Source organism: Camelus ferus, chromosome 2 (genome assembly GCF_009834535.1).
Source record: "Camelus ferus isolate YT-003-E chromosome 2, BCGSAC_Cfer_1.0, whole genome shotgun sequence".
In the NCBI taxonomy this organism is placed as follows: domain Eukaryota; kingdom Metazoa; phylum Chordata; class Mammalia; order Artiodactyla; family Camelidae; genus Camelus; species Camelus ferus.
In genome coordinates, this window is record NC_045697.1 from 10,297,809 (window position 1) to 10,317,771 (window position 19,963).

The 19,963-nt window shown below is 34.2% G+C and overlaps 1 protein-coding gene across 2 annotated transcripts in view; it reads right to left on the minus strand.

Annotated features, from left to right (window-relative positions):
- Positions 1 to 481: 481 nt before the first annotated feature.
- Positions 482 to 19,963, minus strand: part of FBXL5 (F-box and leucine rich repeat protein 5) — a 40,622-nt gene continuing 21,140 nt past the window's right edge. The window contains exons 10-12 of one of the 2 annotated variants that reach the window (XM_032494340.1): positions 7,945 to 8,093; positions 6,570 to 6,620; positions 482 to 1,263 (exon numbers count right to left, since the gene is read on the minus strand). In XM_032494340.1, the coding sequence (XP_032350231.1) occupies positions 6,583 to 6,620; positions 7,945 to 8,093 (187 nt within the window). In that variant the 3' untranslated portion in view covers positions 482 to 1,263; positions 6,570 to 6,582. The remainder of the gene's footprint in view (positions 1,264 to 6,569; positions 6,621 to 7,944; positions 8,094 to 19,963) is intronic. The other variant, XM_032494348.1, reaches the window with a different exon arrangement.

Below are 19,963 nucleotides of genomic sequence, written 5' to 3' on the forward strand. Positions count from 1 at the left end.
AAAGCCTGAACTGAAATCTGTCTACCTGTAGTTTACATCTTTCCTACTCCTCTCACCCAATAAAACAAACAAAAAATACCTGGGACTACAAAGAACAAGATTACAAGACCACCTCCTCTTCCACAGCCTTGCAGGTATTTATAAAAACAGAAGACATGCTGCAGATTGTTCTCTTCTTCATGATGTAAAATTATACACAGCATGACATAAAACTGACTCAACACGTGCCTTTCTGAATAATAGGTCTCCATTCCAATTGTTGTTTCACACAGCAATAAAGCTAAACTTACAAGTTTAAATTCTGACTACTGCACAATTAATTTCAAAAAGACAATTCAGCTCAACAAAATTAGGTATCCGTCTAAAACTAACTGTCAGGGTCATGATTTCATGGAAGCTCAAAAGACAAAATATTTAGTTCTATTTCACAGTAAAGTAACCCTGGATTGAGATTTACAACAAAATCAAAACACAAAAGAAATTACTTGGTAAGTCCTCAAAGTAGATTTTATTTATACATTTCTTCAAATGATTGTGGAACTTTTAAAAACCCCTCCCAAACGTGACAATTTAGGGACTGTGGTGGGAAACAGGGGTCTTTGAAAAAAGCAAATGCAGATGCACTGGTGCTGTGCCAGCTCCCTGAGCTAACACCAAGAAGCCAATTTATTTTATAATCTTAAAGAATCATATGTAGGTATGTCTGAATTGGCCCTCTGAGAATTGTTCAAATAAAGGAAATACTTTGGAAAAGAGACCGGTTTCCAAAATAAAACTTCAGAAATGTATGTCTGAAAAGATCTGCAAAGCTTGGTACAGTGTTTACCTATAAAGAGAACCAATAACCCCATTGACTTCAAAACTCAAAGTAATCTAAAAAATACTTTAAATAGCATGGCATTAGTGACATTTTTCCCCCAAAGTATTCAATTTAAAAGAAATCAGATGAAACTGTTCTCACCCTATGAAAAAACCTAGCCCCTTTCTAAAACAAAAATATGATCTGCAAGAGAAACAACACTGTACAATTCACTGGTAAATTAAGATTTTTGAGGCTGTAAGAAATGGGGCCAAAACAAGTCACACTCAAAAAAGGATGGTTAACACAAGAAATGTGCTATAAGTAAAGTGCATGAAAGGAAGCCTGCTCAGCTAAATGAAGTAGACAAAGGTCAGAAGTCAAGGGTCATTCGCCAGAGCGGCAGCAGGCTCGAAAACCACACTGCAAATTCTGGCATCCGCTGGCGGTGTCAGCATGAGGACCTGTATGAAAACAGAAAAGTGTGAAAGGAGGAATTTCTTATCACATAAAAATAATCTTGCTAATGAAAAAAGTAAAACACTGATTTTTCTTTTTTACTAGTAATACACTTATAGAAGTAAAAATACCTCACAATGAATGTATAAAAAATTATTTGGAAACAAAAATCACCAATAGCAGCTTGACTTTATAGTTAAATGAAAAGAAAGAAGGAAAAGAAATAATTTTTTTGGCAACAATCTTACAAAATAAAAAATCCAAGAAGAAATGAGATAACCCACAGAAGCAAGACTGCCAGGCTAACTTAACAATGGATTTCTTATACCATGAACATCCTTCCTAGAAACATAATTAAGGCAAAAACAACCCTATTTGTAACCAATAAGCTAAAGAATCCAGTATTGAGCAATTACAATAAATATTATCTTCAAAATATGTTAAAAATAAACTATGCAGACATAGCCTTAACATGTCTGCCATATTTTTATTTAACATCTGTACCCAAAAAAAATCATATGGTAGGGCTAGATGAAATTATCTTGCAGAATTAAGAATATAATGAGTGACTAATTAAATAAACATATCTAAGACATAATAAAATTGTGATTTAATTACAAAGAAAAGTAATAAAGTATTTGTGGAATAACTGAGGTTTTATTCTAATCACAGTATGCTACCCAAACACTAGATTAAAAGATCCATCAGGGAACATTGCTCAGAATTAGAAAATGTCAAAGAGTTATCACGACACATATTCAAATATTGAGTACTCTGAATGAGTCACAGTTTTCATAAAGGCAGGCAAATGTGGAAAAGATGTTTTGACTACATTGAAGCCCTGAAGGGTTGCATCATGAACAAAGTTAATGAGTTCTTTACTCATCAGTTAGAACCAAAATACCTGTAATTGTGATAAGGACCACAAAAGTACATGAAATATAATTTCATTATAGAATATATCAAATGGATTATAATTGAAAAAGCATAGTACCCTGAAATGATATCTAGACTTTAACTCAGAAAAAATGTGAAATTAGCTTTGTTTTGTTTTTTAAAGTAGTAATCCATTGCAAAAGGCAGCAACTATGCTAATATCAACACAAGAAAATAATTACTTGCAACTAAACACATAAAACACACATTTCCCAGAATTTAACTTTTCTTTGTATTCCTGAAATGGCAATATATAAGATTAATATAAAAGGCAAATTTCTTAGGCTATGCAATCAATTAAGTATAATGTTCACATATTTCACTATGGAAATAATAATGTATCTTTAAGAAAAGAAACTACTGAACTTTACAAGCATACTGGGACTGCAGTTGCTTCTAATTTCACTTACTTTCAGATACTTATATTTAACTTGTAAAATTAATATGATACCTGGAAAATGGGGAGCAGGTATGGGAATGGGCAATGCTATATGAGAAAAAGACTGGCCACAGGTTATAACTGCTGAAGCCAATGATACATGAGGGTTCATTGTATTATTATGTTTATGTTTTTAAAATTTCCCATAATTAAAATTTAAAATCATTTTAAATATAAAATTGAATTACCACAGCCTATTCTTTATTTAATCAAAATTAAAATCTGTTCCAATTTTAACATGAAAAGGTAAATGTGTCAAATGCTTAGAATTCACGAAGTGGCATTTTTCCTAAGATTATTTCCCCTTAAAATAAGACACAATGTTAGTCATCTTAACTACAGAGCCAAAATGAAATTTCCTAGTTCATACCATCAGATATTAGAAATGCCCTCGTAAGAGATCCTATGGCTTGATACTCTTCTCTCACTAATAACCTCTAACCAGGTTTTCCTCTTGAATACATTTTCAGCTTTAACTACTATTCCTGGAGCCCTTTCTTTGCTTTCCTTTCTTCACCACTTACATTGGTTACTGCTTTTATCTGCCAGTCACCAAGTAGAGACTTTCTCCAGGACACAGTCCCCTGCCTCATTACCATTGCCCTGAACTGACACAGTCCCTGTGATGAAATGCTTGAACTGGTGGCCTTTGTAAAAACATATCTGACTATCATTTTCTCAGTATATAATTTTAAATTTTTTGAAAGGGAGAAATATGAGGAAAGAGAAATGGAGACTTTGGTGCAATATTCCAAACTGAAACTCCCTAAAACACTTCAAAATAGCTATATTCCTATTTTTCAAAAGGATAGAAAGGCAAGGAAGAAATTTTATACTGAAATCAACAGTGGCCTATGAAAAATCATAAGCAATGGCTGAAAGCAATCAAAATGAAGCATGCTACTGATTTTCAAGACAGAAAACAGCTTTAAAGGAGCCAACTGGATCAAGGAAGCTATTCAAAAGTTTCATCGTTTTCCAAACACAGGCATACTTCATTTAATTGTGCTTTGCTTTATTGCACTTCACAGATTTTGCTTTTTTTTTTTACAAACTGGAGGTTTGTGACAACCTTGCATTGAGCAAGTCTACTGGCATCATCTTCCCAATAGCACTTGCTGACTTCTTGTCTTGCGTCACATTTTGGTAACTCTCAGCATTTCAAGCTTTTTCATTATGATTATGTTATGGTGATTTGTGCTCAGTTATCTCTGATGTTACTATTATGAATCAATGAAGGCTCAGATGATGGTAAGCATTTTTTAGCAATAAAATATTTTTAAATTAAGGTATGAACATTGCTTTTTAAGACATAATACTATTGCACTTAATAGACTATAGTATAGTGTAAATGTAATCTTTACATGCACTGGCAAACCAAAATATTCATGTTGCTCACTGTATTGCAATATTCACTTTATTACGGTGGTTTGGAACCGAACCTGCAATATTGCTGAGGTATGCCTGTATCACACAGGTTTTCATCATCCTCCCCAAAATACAGGGGCCCAGTATGCTCAGCCTACACCCTGGTGACCTGAGTCACTCTTTGCTCTCAAAGTCTAAGGGATGGTATTACGGATAATTGGGAAAGAAAAATGTAGAACTAAAAATATGTGCCCCATATTAGGTAGAATGTAACGCTGACATCTGTCAGGATCTCCTTATTCATCACAAAACAAAGTTCTCGCTCATACTGGTGTGTGCGCCCTCCCTCAAATACGCACTAGAACATGTGCGTTTCACTGGAATTCTCGGTGCATAAATTGTACTTAACCAACACTAATACCAATACCAATACCAACGACCTCCAAGCTCCAATCCCATCATAAGCTCAATGACATTCAGGTGACTATCCTAATAATCCATAAAAGTGACATCATCCATGAAGGAATTATATTTTGTTGAAGGCCTCGAGCAAAGCAAAGGTGAAGACAACCACTGTTTTTAACTTGTTAGTTTCATACTATATAAAAAAGGGGAGAACAGCAATTTCCAAAGAATGGACATCGTACGCAATGATTAACAGTAAGGCCGTTAGCATCACAGAAAGATTGTTCAGAAAAGGGAGCAAATGGAAAACAGAATAAACAGACAACAGGAAAAGTGAGGCAGCATTAGAAAGAAGCATGACTAACACTAAGTATCTCAAGTAGGAATGTGCACTTCCACAGACACAGAATTCAAAAGGTGAGTATTTGACTTATAATCTGTAAATGTTGATCTTGGTATGAGATAAAAAACTCAAATGGCTATAATATATGAGGAATAAATTGTATTAAATAACAAAGAAAATAGAAAAAACTTGCACAAATAAAATCTTTAAATGCATGGTAAAAAATAAATTTTGTAAAAAAGCATTTAAAAAAATCAGATAAGAACTACAACTTTACTAGCTATTGTTATTTTCCCACATTTTTCTTATTGAATGACATGTTTTTCCTAGATTTTACGCATATTACTTCTGCTGTATATCTGCACTTACCTTCACTTACCTTGAATTCCTCTTTAACTTAAATTAGAAACATAAGAAAGCAAATCATCTGAGACTGTGTCACCTACAGAACTATGAGCTAATCTATCTTAATTCATAAATTAAACATACATTGAAATGCAAATCAAGCCAAAAGTTTATTTGCTATCATTGATCCAATGTTCTTCAGAGCTCTGAAATTATGCAATTCTACCTAACACTTCTTAAATGACATAGAATCTTTTAAATGTTATGGCTAAGAATTCTTGTTTTATGTCTAAATCTTAATTTGTTTATCAATCAAATAGCAAATTTAAATGTCATGAAGAATCATTCAGAATAAAAATGACATTTATGTCAATGCCTAGTAAACTGTCTTCCACACAGTAGACTTTGTATAAGTATCTGATTACTTATTTATCTTTTCCAAAATGTCTGCTATTGCTTAGGAAACAGAAAATTTTGTTTTATTTATCACTATTATTTAGTTAATGAATATTATTTATCAGTATTTACTTCTTTTAGGTAGTTAGTTAACTATGTAAACTCTCTTTTGACAAAACACATTTTTAGTTAAATGTTACTCTCAAATATTAAAATATAATCTGTCACCTAAACATACCCCCTATAGCCTAAGATCATGTATAAAACATAACTACTTTCAAAAATAATAAAAAATAATAATAAAAAGGAAGACCTTAGCAGTTACTAAATATTTACTATACAAGGAAACTGTAATGAAAGATACTGGATCAACCATGTCATCTCGCAAAACTGGATAAAATGCAACTTTATTCTAATACTTTCTAGGTTGTCCATATGTCTTTTAAAGGAAACGATTACAGCAGACGATTGCTTTAAGAGCAACTGGTTAGAACTCTACAACATAAGTTCATATGACAAGTTACCCTGTAAACTTTAAAGGATTTCCATTTCCCCCAAATCATGAAGCTGTAAAAAGAGACTTGGTACTGGATTATATAAGCACTGTAAATTTCCTTTCAAACCTTTCAAAGTCAGACATATTTATTAAAATTCATTTATTGAAAATGGACCACTCATTTATCAAAAAAAAAAAAAATCTTAACATTCAATAAAAGGAATGTAGCCACTCCTTTGGAACATATTAATATTTATATATTCGAAACCAGTCAATATGAAAGGAATTCTAACATACTAACAAAGTACAAAAGATTTTAAGTATCTAACTTTATACTATCATTTAGATTACTTCAAGAAGTTTTAAAACACACACACACAAAACAAGTAGGCAAATATAAAAATGAAGTGAAACCCAATCCCCCTACCAACCCAGTATCTATATACACTCCAAAATAAATGTAACGAATTCAGTTATGAGATTTATTCCCACAAGCATAATCTATGCTGAAATCAATATAAACAATTCAAGTGCAACCTACCAATAAGATGTTTTTCTTATTAAAAAAAAAAAGATTGCTTACCGATTACTTTTCATTAATATGTCCTAGAAGCCTTAGTAAGTAACACTGAACCTACAATGACATAACTGTATATTAAAAAAAAACTCCCTTCTCAAACTCACTGCGTCCGCAGAAGCAGCAAGTGCTTCACTGTAGCAATCACACTTTCTTTTGTACACTTAGTGGGTTGCAACTAAAATGACCTTCATCTTCACCATTCCTTATTACACACCGAAGGCAACAGAGAGCAAAGAAATGCTCCAACTTAGTGCTGCTATTTCAAAGACATGGGAAGCCACCTCCTGCGTTGCCAGTGTGAGTCCAGAAACCAGGGAGCTGCTATCTCCTGTCTCTTCATATATATTTTAAGGAAAATCTAATCTCTGAGAAACAACAGATTTGCTAACTTCTCTGCCTACTTTAAATGTCATTAAAGTAGAGACCATTCCTCTAGTCTTCTTGGCTCCTGTCAATTTTTCTGCCTGAGAGAAACCCGGTTATATTCCCACCATCTTAAGATGAACTGGGTTCTCAAAAATAACAATATATAATGTAAAAACACAGTGGAATCTGAACCATGTACATTTTTTCCAGTTGTAAATACAGGAGGTTGATTTGCTTACTAATAATTGAGGAACAGCTTTTTATGCCTCAGAACTTCAGTCTCTACCAGTGACTATGAAATGTCCAACAGGGCACTGTATGTTACTTTGAGAAAATACACTAAATAGGCCCGAAAAGCTCGTTAAACAGGCCCACTACAAGGCAGGGATAGGCTTAAAAAACAACAACAACAAAAAAAATCAGGAAAGTTTTATCTCATGATTGTTAAAAGGAGGTTCAGGAATCAATCTCCAAAATACTATAAGAATTTTAGTCATGTTTAAAGCATCTCAAGCCTCTTCCCAATACCACCCCGACCATCCTCCTCACTCTTCTATGAGATTTATTTGGAACGAGATCCAGGATCCATGAAGAGCTCCCATTACCAAAATGCTTCTTCTTCTACTATATTTTATGAAGTTATCCTCCAAGAAAACTACTCTACCATCCCTAACAATTAGACGTACCTAGAACATCAATACTTCTAAACTGTTTACGAGTACTCTTTCACGATAGAGGAATTTCCCAAAATTTTGTAAGAATGTTAGTAATTCTACAACAACTTGCCACTTTGGGCTGATTAAACAATTACATGCTTATAAAATCTAAAGAATGGATAGCTGAAATAACTCCCCATTAACAATTTAACTTTAGAAAAGGACTAAAACTGAAAGTAAAAATATCTGGTAACTAGAAATCTAGATAACAAAATAGAAACACTAAGAATTATCAGCACTGTTAAAAATTTCTAAATCAACTCCTCCAAAATTATCTCATTGTTAAAAGGCATTACCGTTAATGTTGTCACAGTAGTAAAAGTATTCATCATTTAGAGAAGGACATGCTGAAACCAAATCCTGCAGGCCTGCACCAGTTACAGTAAGACAACCAGAGAGATTAAGGTGCTCCAAGTAAGGCAGCCCTCCTCCCAGAGTCAAAACCCTGTAAGAGAAGCAATTCAACAATCAGAATATATTAATTATATGGAATCCATGAAAACGTACGTATTCCCATGGCCCAATGGACCACTATTAACAAACCTTTTAATTTGGTAATGAGAAAATTTTTAAATTTCTATAAAACATGACAACTAACTTCCATCATTAGTCAGGATACATTTAACAAAGACATTTCTAAAGACATTCAGTAAACAAGTTTATGAAATTTTTCTTTGTAAGAACATTAGAGTAAATCAGTTTTATAGAAAGGAAGGACTGAATCCTGGAATTGTCATTTACATTCTCTTACCAGACTGTCTAAGTAAAAATTATCAAGAAATTAACTAACCAGTCTGGCAGTTCCTCAGAGTTATGGAGTCAGCACATGACCCAAAATTACTCTCCTAGGTATATATCCAAGAGAAGTGAAAACATATATTCACAGAAAAACTTGCAAACAAATGTTCACAGCAGCATTATTCATAATACCCAGAAAGTGGAAATAACCCAAATGTCTATTAATGACTGGGTAAACAAAATATAGTCTATCCATACAATTACATATTATGTAACCATGAAGTACTGATACCTGCTACAGCATGGATGAACCTTGAAAACACTGTGTTAATGAAAAAAGCCAGACACAAAAGACCACACACTGCATGATTCTACTTATATGAAATGTCCAAAATAGGCAGAACAGAGAGACAGAAAGTAGATTAGTGGTTGCCAGGGGCTGGGGGCAAAGAAGAATGAGGAATGACTGCTAATGAGTATGGAGTTTCTTTTTGGTATAATGAAAATGCTTCTGAACTTGATAGTGCTAACAGTCACCGATCTTGTAAATATATTAAAACCACTGACTTGTACCCTTTAAAAGGATGAATTTAATAGTATGTGAATTTCATTTCAATAAAAATGAAAACCCAATACTGTAGAAGATTAAAAATAGTAACTTATATTTTTAAAAAATGAGAAACTGGCTAAAATGACGATGGCAGAGCTGAAAAATATCAAGAGTAAAATTGGGAACATGAATTTTCCACACTATAACAGCAAAAATTGGGAAAATTATAGTCTATCTTGAATGGGATATTAAGAAACTAATAATATAATAAATTTAGTAAAAAAAATCAGCATGATTATGCAGGTACATGGAAATTAGGAAGTAAAGTTAAGTATGTACACAATTAATTGAGATTAGAACAAATTGGAAATACATATTCAGTGAGAGACACTGATGTGCAAAGATTAGCACAAATATTTTAATGTTTTGTCACTGCACTTTAAAAAAAACTGATTTATTAAAAACACTTTATCAAGACCCCAATACATATGAGAGATTTACATGCGTATTTCTCCTTACATTTTGACTGAGAAGAACTGGCTTTTACTTAAATTACAGGCTCCCTGATCCACCCCTACAGTTCAGCAACAGTGGCAGAGTTCAAAACCTCAGCGGCTTGACAGGGCCAGAGCAGTTAGAGACACACATGTTTAAAAGAAGACAATTAGAGTTTAAAGTTTACTAATTCTTCTTTTCCTGTAAAATTGAATAGCTCATAATAAAAAACAAAACAACTTCTAAAATATGGTCTTAAAGATCTCAGAGGTTATCTCAAAGCAGAGACTACTTCATGTTCTAAAATTTTCAGTACACTGAGGATGGACTGCATGGAATATAAAACTTCCCATCACAATACACTTGAGTAAACCACACACGTAGTCAACTGGCCTCACTGAGTTTAGTGCAAAACCAAGCAAGCCAACCAGTTAGAATGTCATATGATAAACGCTTTCTGGGGAATATTCTGAAGGGCCTTGGGGGGGGGAGGGTAGCAAAAGGTTGCTCATAAGCAGTGACATTTAAACTGGAATGGAGATAGAAATGAACAGAAGTTAGCCAATAAATGTATGTTAAACAGAGAGAGAGAGAGAGAGAGAGAGAGAAAGCAAATGCAAATATATGAAGACAAGAGGAACGTGGTTTAGGAGCACGGTTCAGGAGCACCTCAAGACACTGCAGGTTCGGCTCGTGACCACCACAATAACGCGAAAATCAATAAAGCAAGTCACAGCATTTTTTTTTGGTTTTCCAGTGCATATAAAAGTTACATTTACAGTATACTGCAGTCTACTAAGTATGCAAAGGCATTATGTCTAAAAAACTATGCAAACCTTAATTTAAAATACTTTATTTTATGGCTAATTGCCAAAAAAAAACCTTCTTATATCATCTGAGCCTTCACAGCAAGCCCAGCTCTTTGCTAGCGGAGGGCTTTGCTGACTAACCAGGGATGGCTGCTGAAGGCTGGGGTGGCTGTGGCAACTTCTTAAAATAAGACAACAATGAAGTTTCTTTGCTGTATTGATTGACTTTTCCTTTCAAAAAATGATTTCTGTGTAACATGCAGCACTGTTTGATTCCGTTGTATCCACAGGAGAACTTTCAAATTGGAGTCAGTCCTCTCAAATCCTGCCATTGCTTTAACAACCAAGTTTACGTAACATTCTAAACCCTTTGTTGTCATTTCAGCAATCTTCACAGCATCTTCACCAGGAGTAGATTCCATCTCAAGAAACCACTTTCTCTGCTCATCCATAAGAAGCAACTCTTCATCTGTTTTACGTTTAATTACAAAGATAATTCATTCACATTTCATGCTTGACTTCTAATTCTAGTTCTCTTTCTATTTCCACCACATCTGCAGTTACTTCCTCCACTGAAGTCTTAAATCCCTCAAAGTTACTCCTGAGAGCTGGAATCAATTTCTTCCAAACTCCTATTAAAGCTGATATTCTGATCTCTTCCCATGAATCACAAATGTTCATCGCATATAGAATGGTGAGTCCTTTCCAAAAGGTTTTCAATTGACTTTGCCCAGGTCAATCAGAGGAATCACTCCATATGACAGTTATAACCTCACAAAATGTACTTCTTTGACTTTAAAGTCAAAATGACTCCCTGATCCATGGGCTGCAAAATGGATGTTGTGTGAGCAGGCATGAAAACACCACAGATATCTTTGTACATCTCCATCAGCACTCTTGTGTGACCAGGTACATTAACTATGAGCAGTAATTTTGAAAGGAATGTTTTTTTCTGAGCAGTAGGTCTCAATAGCAGACTTAAAATATTCAGTAAACCATGTTGTAAACAGATGTGCTGTCATCCAGGCTTTGTTGTTCCATCTATAGAGCACAAGCAGAGCAGATTCAGCATCATTCTAAGGGCCTCCGGATTTTCATAATGGTAAATAAGCATTGGCTTCAACTTAACGTCACCAGCTGCATTAGCCCTAACAAGAGAGTCAGCCTGTCCTTTGAAGCTTTGAAGCGAGGCACTGACTTCTCCTCTCTAGCTATTCAAGTCCTAGATGGCATCTTCTTCCAGTATGAGGCCGTTTCATCCACACTGAAAATCTGTTGTTTCGGTAGCTGCTTTCATTGATTATCTTAGCTAGATCTTCTGGATAACTTGCTGCTATAAACTAGTTTCTATACTGTCAGCAGTTGCTGACTGATCTTGCACTTTTATGTTATGGTTTCTGTCCTTGACACCTCATGAACTAACCTCTGCCAGCTTTCTCTTGCAGCTTAGCTTCCTCACCTCTCTCAGCCTTCACAGAACCGAAGAGTTAGGGCCTTGCTCTAAATTAGGCTTTGGCTTAAAAAAATATTGTGGTTAGTCTGACCTTCTATCCAGACCACTAAAATGCTCTCCGTATCAGTAATAAGGCTGTTTTGCTTTCTTATCATTTGTGCGTTCAGTGGAGCAGGACTTTTAATTTCCTTCAAGACCTTTTGCTTTGCTTTCGCAGTTTGGCTAACTGGTGCAGAAGATCTAGCTTTCACCTATCTTGGCTTTTGACACGCCTTCCTCACTAAGCTTTATCATTCCTAGCTTTTGATTTAAAGTGAGAGATGCACAACTCCTCCTTTCGCTTTAACATTTACTGGCCACTGGAGAATTGTTAAGTGGCCTAATTTCAATACTGCTGTGTCTCAGGAAATAGGGTGGCACAAGGAGTGGGAGAGAGAAGGGGGGAACAGCCAGTTGGTGGAACAGTCAGAACACACACAGCATTTATCAATTAGGTCTGCCATCTTATATGGTTTGTTGCACTCTGCAACAATTACCACGGTATTATCAAAGATCACTAGTCATAGATCACCATAACAAATATAATAATGAAAGTCTGAAATATTGAAGAATTACCAAAGTGTGACACAGAGACATGAAGTGAGCAAATGCTATTAGAAAAATGACACTGAAAGACCTGCTCAATGAAGGGTTGCCACAAACCTCCAATTTGTGAAAGATGCCATTATCTGCAAAGGACAATAGAAAGAAGTGCAATAAAACAAGGTCTGCCTGCATCAATGCTAAAGGAAAAGAAAACAGCTGAGTACAGATTAAGAAGGGATGGCTCTGTGTTTGTGTGTTTGGGGAAGGGGGTGTTATGTTTACATTTACCTATTTATTGGCTTTTTTTGGCAGAGGTGAAGAAATGAAGAAATAAAAGAAAAAGATTTAAAGAAGGTAACAAGACATAAACTACAGGGGTAAGCAAAGGCCAACAATCTGAATTTTAACAAAAGGGCAGTAAGACTCACTGAAAGGTTTAGACAGAGGAGTAACAGCAAGTAATAAGAAGTGCATTCTAGACAGATCACTCTAGTCTAGTTTTTATCCCTAATGCCCAAGGATGTCAGGCGCAGGCCAACAAAGTAAAATACAAAATGAAAATACATTCTCTGTCCTCAAAGAAACACTTAAACAAAGTATTGACAATGCATGCAATAAAAAAAGTTACAGAAATATAATCAACTTATAGAAACAATACAGACCAGGGAGTGATTCAACAGCAATCATCTTTTCTTGAATATGTGTAAGCACACCTGACTGTCCTTTATGACTCGATTATCACATTCTGCTGATTCTTTTTTTGCAGTTGGCTTTATTTCTTTGATAACTATGTAAGTTTAAAAAGCTAAAACTCTAATCTATTCTTAGAAACAATTTTCAGTACACATAAGTAAACTAAAAAAATGTGCAGTATCTTGTATATATGTATTTACATGCAATATAACGTATATGTGCAAACTGTAAAAATTCTACTTAATAAAACTAAAAAAGAAAAATCAAAAAAGTAATCATTTTTAAGACTAGAACAAAATCCAGAATTCAACAATCTATAATTCACATTATCTAGTATTCAATCAGAAACTACTAGACACTCAAAGAATCAAGAAAGAAAATCAATCAATAGAAATAGAACAGTAAGTGATAAAGATAATGAAATTAGTAGATAATGGCTTTAAAACAAATTTTATATTTTAAGTACACTCAAGAATTTCAAAGAAAATGTAAATATAATGAAAGTAACAGGAAAATACATCTATATATTTTAATATTTTTGTATGTGTCAATATATTTACATACATTATTTATGTATTGATATGTGTGTATATGTATATATGACGGGATAGAGCACAAGTGTACCAAGTGAAACTTCTAAAGGTGAAAAACATAGTATCTGAAATAAAAAATACAGTGAATGAGATTAGCATTCTGCTAATGATTAGACATTGCAAAAATGATTACTGGACTTGAAGAAGAACCAGATTAGCCAAAATGAAGAACCAGGAGAAAAAAGAACAAAAACAGTAAAAAGAAAAAAGCCCTAGTGTTATGGGTTGAACTGTGTCTCCTTCCCCCCAAAAACATATGTTGACGTCTTAACCATCAGTATCATAAAAGTGACTTTAGTTGGAAATACGCTCTTTGCAGATTTAATCAAGTTTAAATCAGGTCATAGGATGAACCTTAATCCAATATGCCTGGTATACTCGTAAGAAGAGGGAAATTCAGACACACACACACAGGGAAAATTCAGTGTGAAAATGCAGATACACAGACACGAAAAGGAGATGACCATGTGAAGAATGAGGCAGAGACTGGGGTTATGTATATGCTGTCACAAGCAAAGCAACACCTGGATCTATAAGAGGTTGGAAGAGTTAAGAAAGGACGCCCTTTTAGAGGTTTCAGAGGGAGCATGGTTTGGCCAACACCTTGATCTCGGCTAGACTGCAGAACTGTGAGAAAATAAATTTATATCATTTTAACCACCTCGTTTGTGATACTTTGTTATGATAGTCCAGGAAACTAATGTTCTAAAGTGACCTGTAGGACAGTATCAAGCCTAACATATATGAAATTCTAGCAAGAAGCAGTGGTAAAAGAATAAGGAGGAGAGAAAAATACTTGAAGAAATAATGGCTGAATTCTGTTTTCCAGTTTTATGACAGCTAGAAACAACAGATCCAAGAATCTCAATAAACCCCAAGCAAGATAAAGGTGAATAAAACCTCACCAAGGCACACCACAGGCAAACTGCATTAAAAGCAGAAAGAAAGAAAAAAAGTCAAAGTAGCTGGAGAGAAAAAAAAAATTGTATCACATATGGAAGAGCAAAGATAAAAGCGAAACAGACTTTTAGGAAACTACGCAAGCCGAAGACAATGGAACATCTTGCAAGTGCTAAGACAAAGCTACCAAGCTAGAGCACGATACACAGTGAAGACCTTTCTATAACGAAGGTGGCAGCTTTTCAGACAAGAGCTAAGAGTGTTCACTGCCAAAAGACCTACAGTGTAAAAAACTAGAGAATACTGCAGGCAAAAGAAAAACAATACCAAATCGAAAGAAACATGAACCTGTACGAGAGAATGAAGAATGCCAAAAAAGGTGAAACAAGACTTGTTAATTTTTCTAAAAGACAACTGTCTAAAGAAAAAAATATCAACAATGTATTATGGGGTTTAAAACTTTTAAGAGAGGTAGGAGAGTACAGCTCAGCAGTAGCATGCACAAGGTCCTGGGTTCAATCCCCAGGACCTCCATTAAAAATAAATAAATAAAAACACCTAATTACCCACCCCAACAACAACAACATAAAATTAAGAAAAAAATATATATATAACAAAAACAGCACAAAGAATGGGGAGAGGAACAGGAGCTTACTGTTTTAAAATTCTTGCACTCTATGTAAAGTGGTATAATATTGTTTGAAGGTAGAAAGTGAGAAGTTAAAAATGCATACAAAAAAAATACAACAGTTACAAATCTATGTTAAAGGGCACACAATGTATAAAGATGTAACCTGTACCAATAACAATATAAAGGAGGTGAGAAAGAGATGTCAAGAGTTGAGTGTCTGTACATGATTGAAATGAAATTGGGTTGTCCAAACTTGGCTGTTTTGAGTTCATGTTAACTATATCCCTAAAGTAACAACTAAAAACCTAACTTTAAAAAAATAAAGAAAATGGGAAAAAAGGGAATTAAATGGTATACTACAAAAACAAAACAAAGCATAAAAAGAGGAAATAATAGGAAAAATGACAAACAAAAAGCATGTAAGACAAAAGGAAAAGAAATAGCTAAATGACAGAAGTAAATTTTTCCTTATCAGTAATTAATATGAATCCATCAAACTCTCCTATTAAAAGGCAGACATTAGCAGACTGGACTAAAGATTAAAAAATTTGAGAGTTAAAATTAAAAAAAACATAATCCATCTATATGCTGTCTGTAAGAGTATACAGACACTCACTTTAGACACAAAACACAAAGAGGTTAAAAGTAAAAGCATGAGAAAAGATACTCAATGCAAAAATTTTATCAAAAGAGAGCCAGGGTTGCTATAATACTGCAAGACAAAAGAGATTTTCCATTTTTAAAAGGTTACAAAAGGAAAAGGATACTACATATTGGTAGAAGTTTAACTCCACTAAGATTTTAAAAATTATGAACATACTCACTTAACAACAGAGCTCCAAAATATATACAACAAAATTGACAGAACTAAAGGGAAAAATAAACAGTTCTACAGAAATAGTCGGAGACTTCAATACCCCCATTTTTAATAATGGATCGACAAAGAAGTAGAGACCTTGAACTATACTACAAACCAATTAGTCCTGGCAGACAGACGGAGAGCATTCCAGCCAACAACAACAGAATACACAACCTTCTGAAGTGCACATGGAACAGAAATAGACCACATTTGGCCATAAAACAAGTCTTAATGAATTTTAAAAGGTTGAACTGATATAAAGTATATTTTCTGAGCACAATGTAATGAAACTACAAATCAGTAACATAAGGAAAATTAGAAATTCACTAATATGTGTAAGTTAAACAATACACTCTTAAGGAATCAATGGGACAAAAAAGAAATCACAAGAAAACTAAGATGAAAGAAAATAAAACACAACAAACCAAAGCTCCTGGGATACAACAAAACCAGAGCCAAGAGTGAAATTTATAGTCGTAAACACCAGTGCTAAAAAAAATCTTAAATCAACAGCCTGACTGAACACCTTAAGAAATCAGAAATAGAAGAGCAACCTAAATCCAAAACGAGGCAAGGAAAGAAATAATAAAAACTACAGCAGAGATTTTTTTTTTAATAGAGAATACAATAATAGGGAAAAATCAACCTAAACCAAAAAATTCGTTTCTTTGAAAAGATCATCAACAAAATTGACAAACATTCAGTTAGACTGACTAAAAAAAAAAAGGACTCAAATTACCAAATTCAGAAATGAAAGCTGGGACATTACTACTGATGTTACAGAAATTGAAAGAATTATTAAATAGTAACATGAACAACTGTATGCCAAAAAATTGTACAACCTAGCTGAACTGGACAAATTTCCTAGAAGCACAAAAAATAACAAAACTGACTCAAGGAAAAAAAAAGAACAAAAACAGAAAATCAGAACAGCCTTGTAACATGTAAGGAGAGTGAAATAATAATCAAAACCTCCCAACTAAGAAGTCAAAATCAGATGGCCTCACTGGTAAATTTACTAAACATTCAAAGGAGAATTAACAACAATCCTTCTCAAACTCTTACAAAACACTGAAAAAGAGGAAGACTTCCCACTCATTCTATGAGGCCAATATTACCCTGATACCAAAGCTAGACAAAGGCACAAGAAACAAAAATCACAGGCCAAATGTCCCTTTGTAAATATAGATGCAAAGATGTTCAACAAATACTAGCAAACTGAATCCAGGAGTATATTAAACAAATTATACATCATGATCAAGTCAGTTTTATCCTAGGAATGCAAGGGCGGTTCTCAGTCAATTTAATAAACCACATTAATGACTAAAGGGAAAAAAAACACATGATCATCGCAACTGATGCAGAAAGAGCATTTGACAAAATCAAACGCCCTTTCATGACAAAAATACTCAGCAAACTAGGAATAGAACTTCCTCGACATAATGAAGGCCATATATGGAAAACCCACAGCTAACATATTCAATGGTGAAAGACTGAAAGCTTCTCCCCCCTAAGATCAGAAACAAGATAAGGATGCCCCCTAGGGATGCTTCCATTTAATGCAGTACTGGAAGTTCTAGCCAGAGCAACTAAACTAGAAAAAAATAATTTTTTTAAAGGCATCTAAGCTGGAAAGATAGAAGTATAATTATCTTTGTTTGTAGATGACATGATCTTATATGTAGAAAACTCTATAAAGAATTCACACACACACAATAAAAACCATTATAGCTAATAAACAAATGTAGTAAAGTAGCAGGATACAAAATCCACATTCAAAAATCAGTTATAGGGGGAGCGTGTAGCTCATTGGCAGAGTGTGCAGCTCATTGGCAGAGTGTGCGCTTAGCATGCATTAGGTCCTGGGTTCAATCCCCAGTACCTCCATTACAATAAGTAAATAAATAAATAAACAAACAAACAAACAAACCTAATCACCCCCCCACCAAAATCAGTTATATTTCTATATACTAACACAATCAATCTGAAAAGGAAATAGAGAAAATTCCATTTATAATAGCATTAAAAAGATTTAAATACTTAAGAATGAATTTAACCAAGAAGGCAAAAGACTCGTACTGAAAACTGCAGAACACTGCTAAAGAAATTACAGAAGAAATGTAAACAAGCATTCAAATACTTGTATATCAATACTCACAGCAGCATTATTCACAACAGTTAAAAGCCAGAAACACAAGTGCCCGTGGCTGATGACATCAATGATGAATGAAGAAACAAAATGTGGTATACAAATACAGTAGAACATTATTCCACTATAAAAAGGAATGAAGTTCTGATACATTCTACAACATGAATGAACCTTGAATACATAATGCTAAATGAAATGAGCCAGCCACAAAAGACAAATGTTGTATGTTTCCACTTACATGATGTATCTCTGATGTATAAATAATGCAAACATAGAGACAGAAAATAAAATAGTAGTTACTGGAGCCGGGAGGCATGGGAGAATAAGGAATTACTGTTCGATAGTTACAGTTTCTGTTTTGAGTGATTACAAAAGAGTTTTGGAGATAATGGTGAACAGTATACAACATTGTGAACTCAGAGTGCCAGTGAGTTGTACACTTAAAAATGGTTAAAATAGTAACCTTTCTGGTATGTAATTATACCACAATTTTTTTTACAAGATGCATACAAACCCTAGAGCACACACGAAATAAATGAGATACTAGCCAACAGTAGAGATAAAGCAGATACTAAAAGTACTTAATATATCCAAAACAAGTCAGGAAAGACAAAACAGTAAAAAAGAAAAGAGAAACAAGGGAAAAACAGTTAAACGGTAGGATTAAATCCAACCATACCAATAATTACTTTACATGTTATATGGTGAAACCATCAATTAAATGACAGAATATTTGACTGCAGACCCAACTATACAGGGCATCTGCAAAAGACTCAAGAGCAGTTGCCTTGGGTTCAAGGAGAGAAAGGAGTAGTTTATACCCAAACAGTGATGGCAATGTGAGGGGGCCAAAGAAAGTGAGACTTAAAATAAGAGGCTTTTTACTCAATGATAGCCAAGATTTACTTTATTTCATTCCTATGAAAACCAGAAAATGTTGCATGAAGACTACACACAACACTATCTGTTCCCTATGGCTTCAATCTAGTTTAAAACTTTGATTTTCAACCTATATTCTTACAGTCAATGCTCTTTTAACATGCCCCATAACCAACTTGTCAGAACTCATGCTACACATTCCCAAATAAAACATAATGACTAATGCAGAGTGATACTAGAACGCTCCCAACCAGCACTTCTGTTCCCAGAAGTTGAGCTGAAGGCTTGCACAAGTTTTATTTGTTCTTAAACCTACTGACACCAGCTGAACTTATTGTAAGTTAATGAAATTACTTTTTAAACCAATAGAATGAATGAAAAAAAAAGTTTCTAAAAATTAAATTACTATTTTCTATTTCCTTAGCTTCTTTCCCAGGAGATGCACAAAATTCACTCTTTAACTTCATTCCAATCTCTACTAAAAAAAATGCTTCCTTTCAAGGCCTTTCCTGTCCATCAAATATGAAGGAATATTCTCTGTATTCTCTATCCTATAACCATACTTCACCTTTTTTCAGAACATTCAGTCTGATACTGTATCTTTGTTGTCTACTTTAACCGTTAGGTTATAAACTCTATGAAAGCAGGGAATTTGTCTCAATTATTTTGGATCCCTAGCAGTTAGAAGAGGGCAAGTCATACAGCAGGTGCTCAATAAACACTTAGACGATTAAGAACGATTCCTTCAAGATAATCTGATTAAAAGGAGTTGCACTTCTTTAAATCTGGGTTGCACTCAGAATGCAAGTTTTTTGATAAGCTACCAATCCAAGTAGTATCAAATAAATGTTTCCCTATCTGCCAAATGAACTCTTCCCTAAATGCAAACTCTGCCAAAGCCTTATTTCCCACCATTTCACATACACCTCCTTCATTATAACCAAACAGGGACACCAAGTCTCCTCTGAGCACCCCCTACTG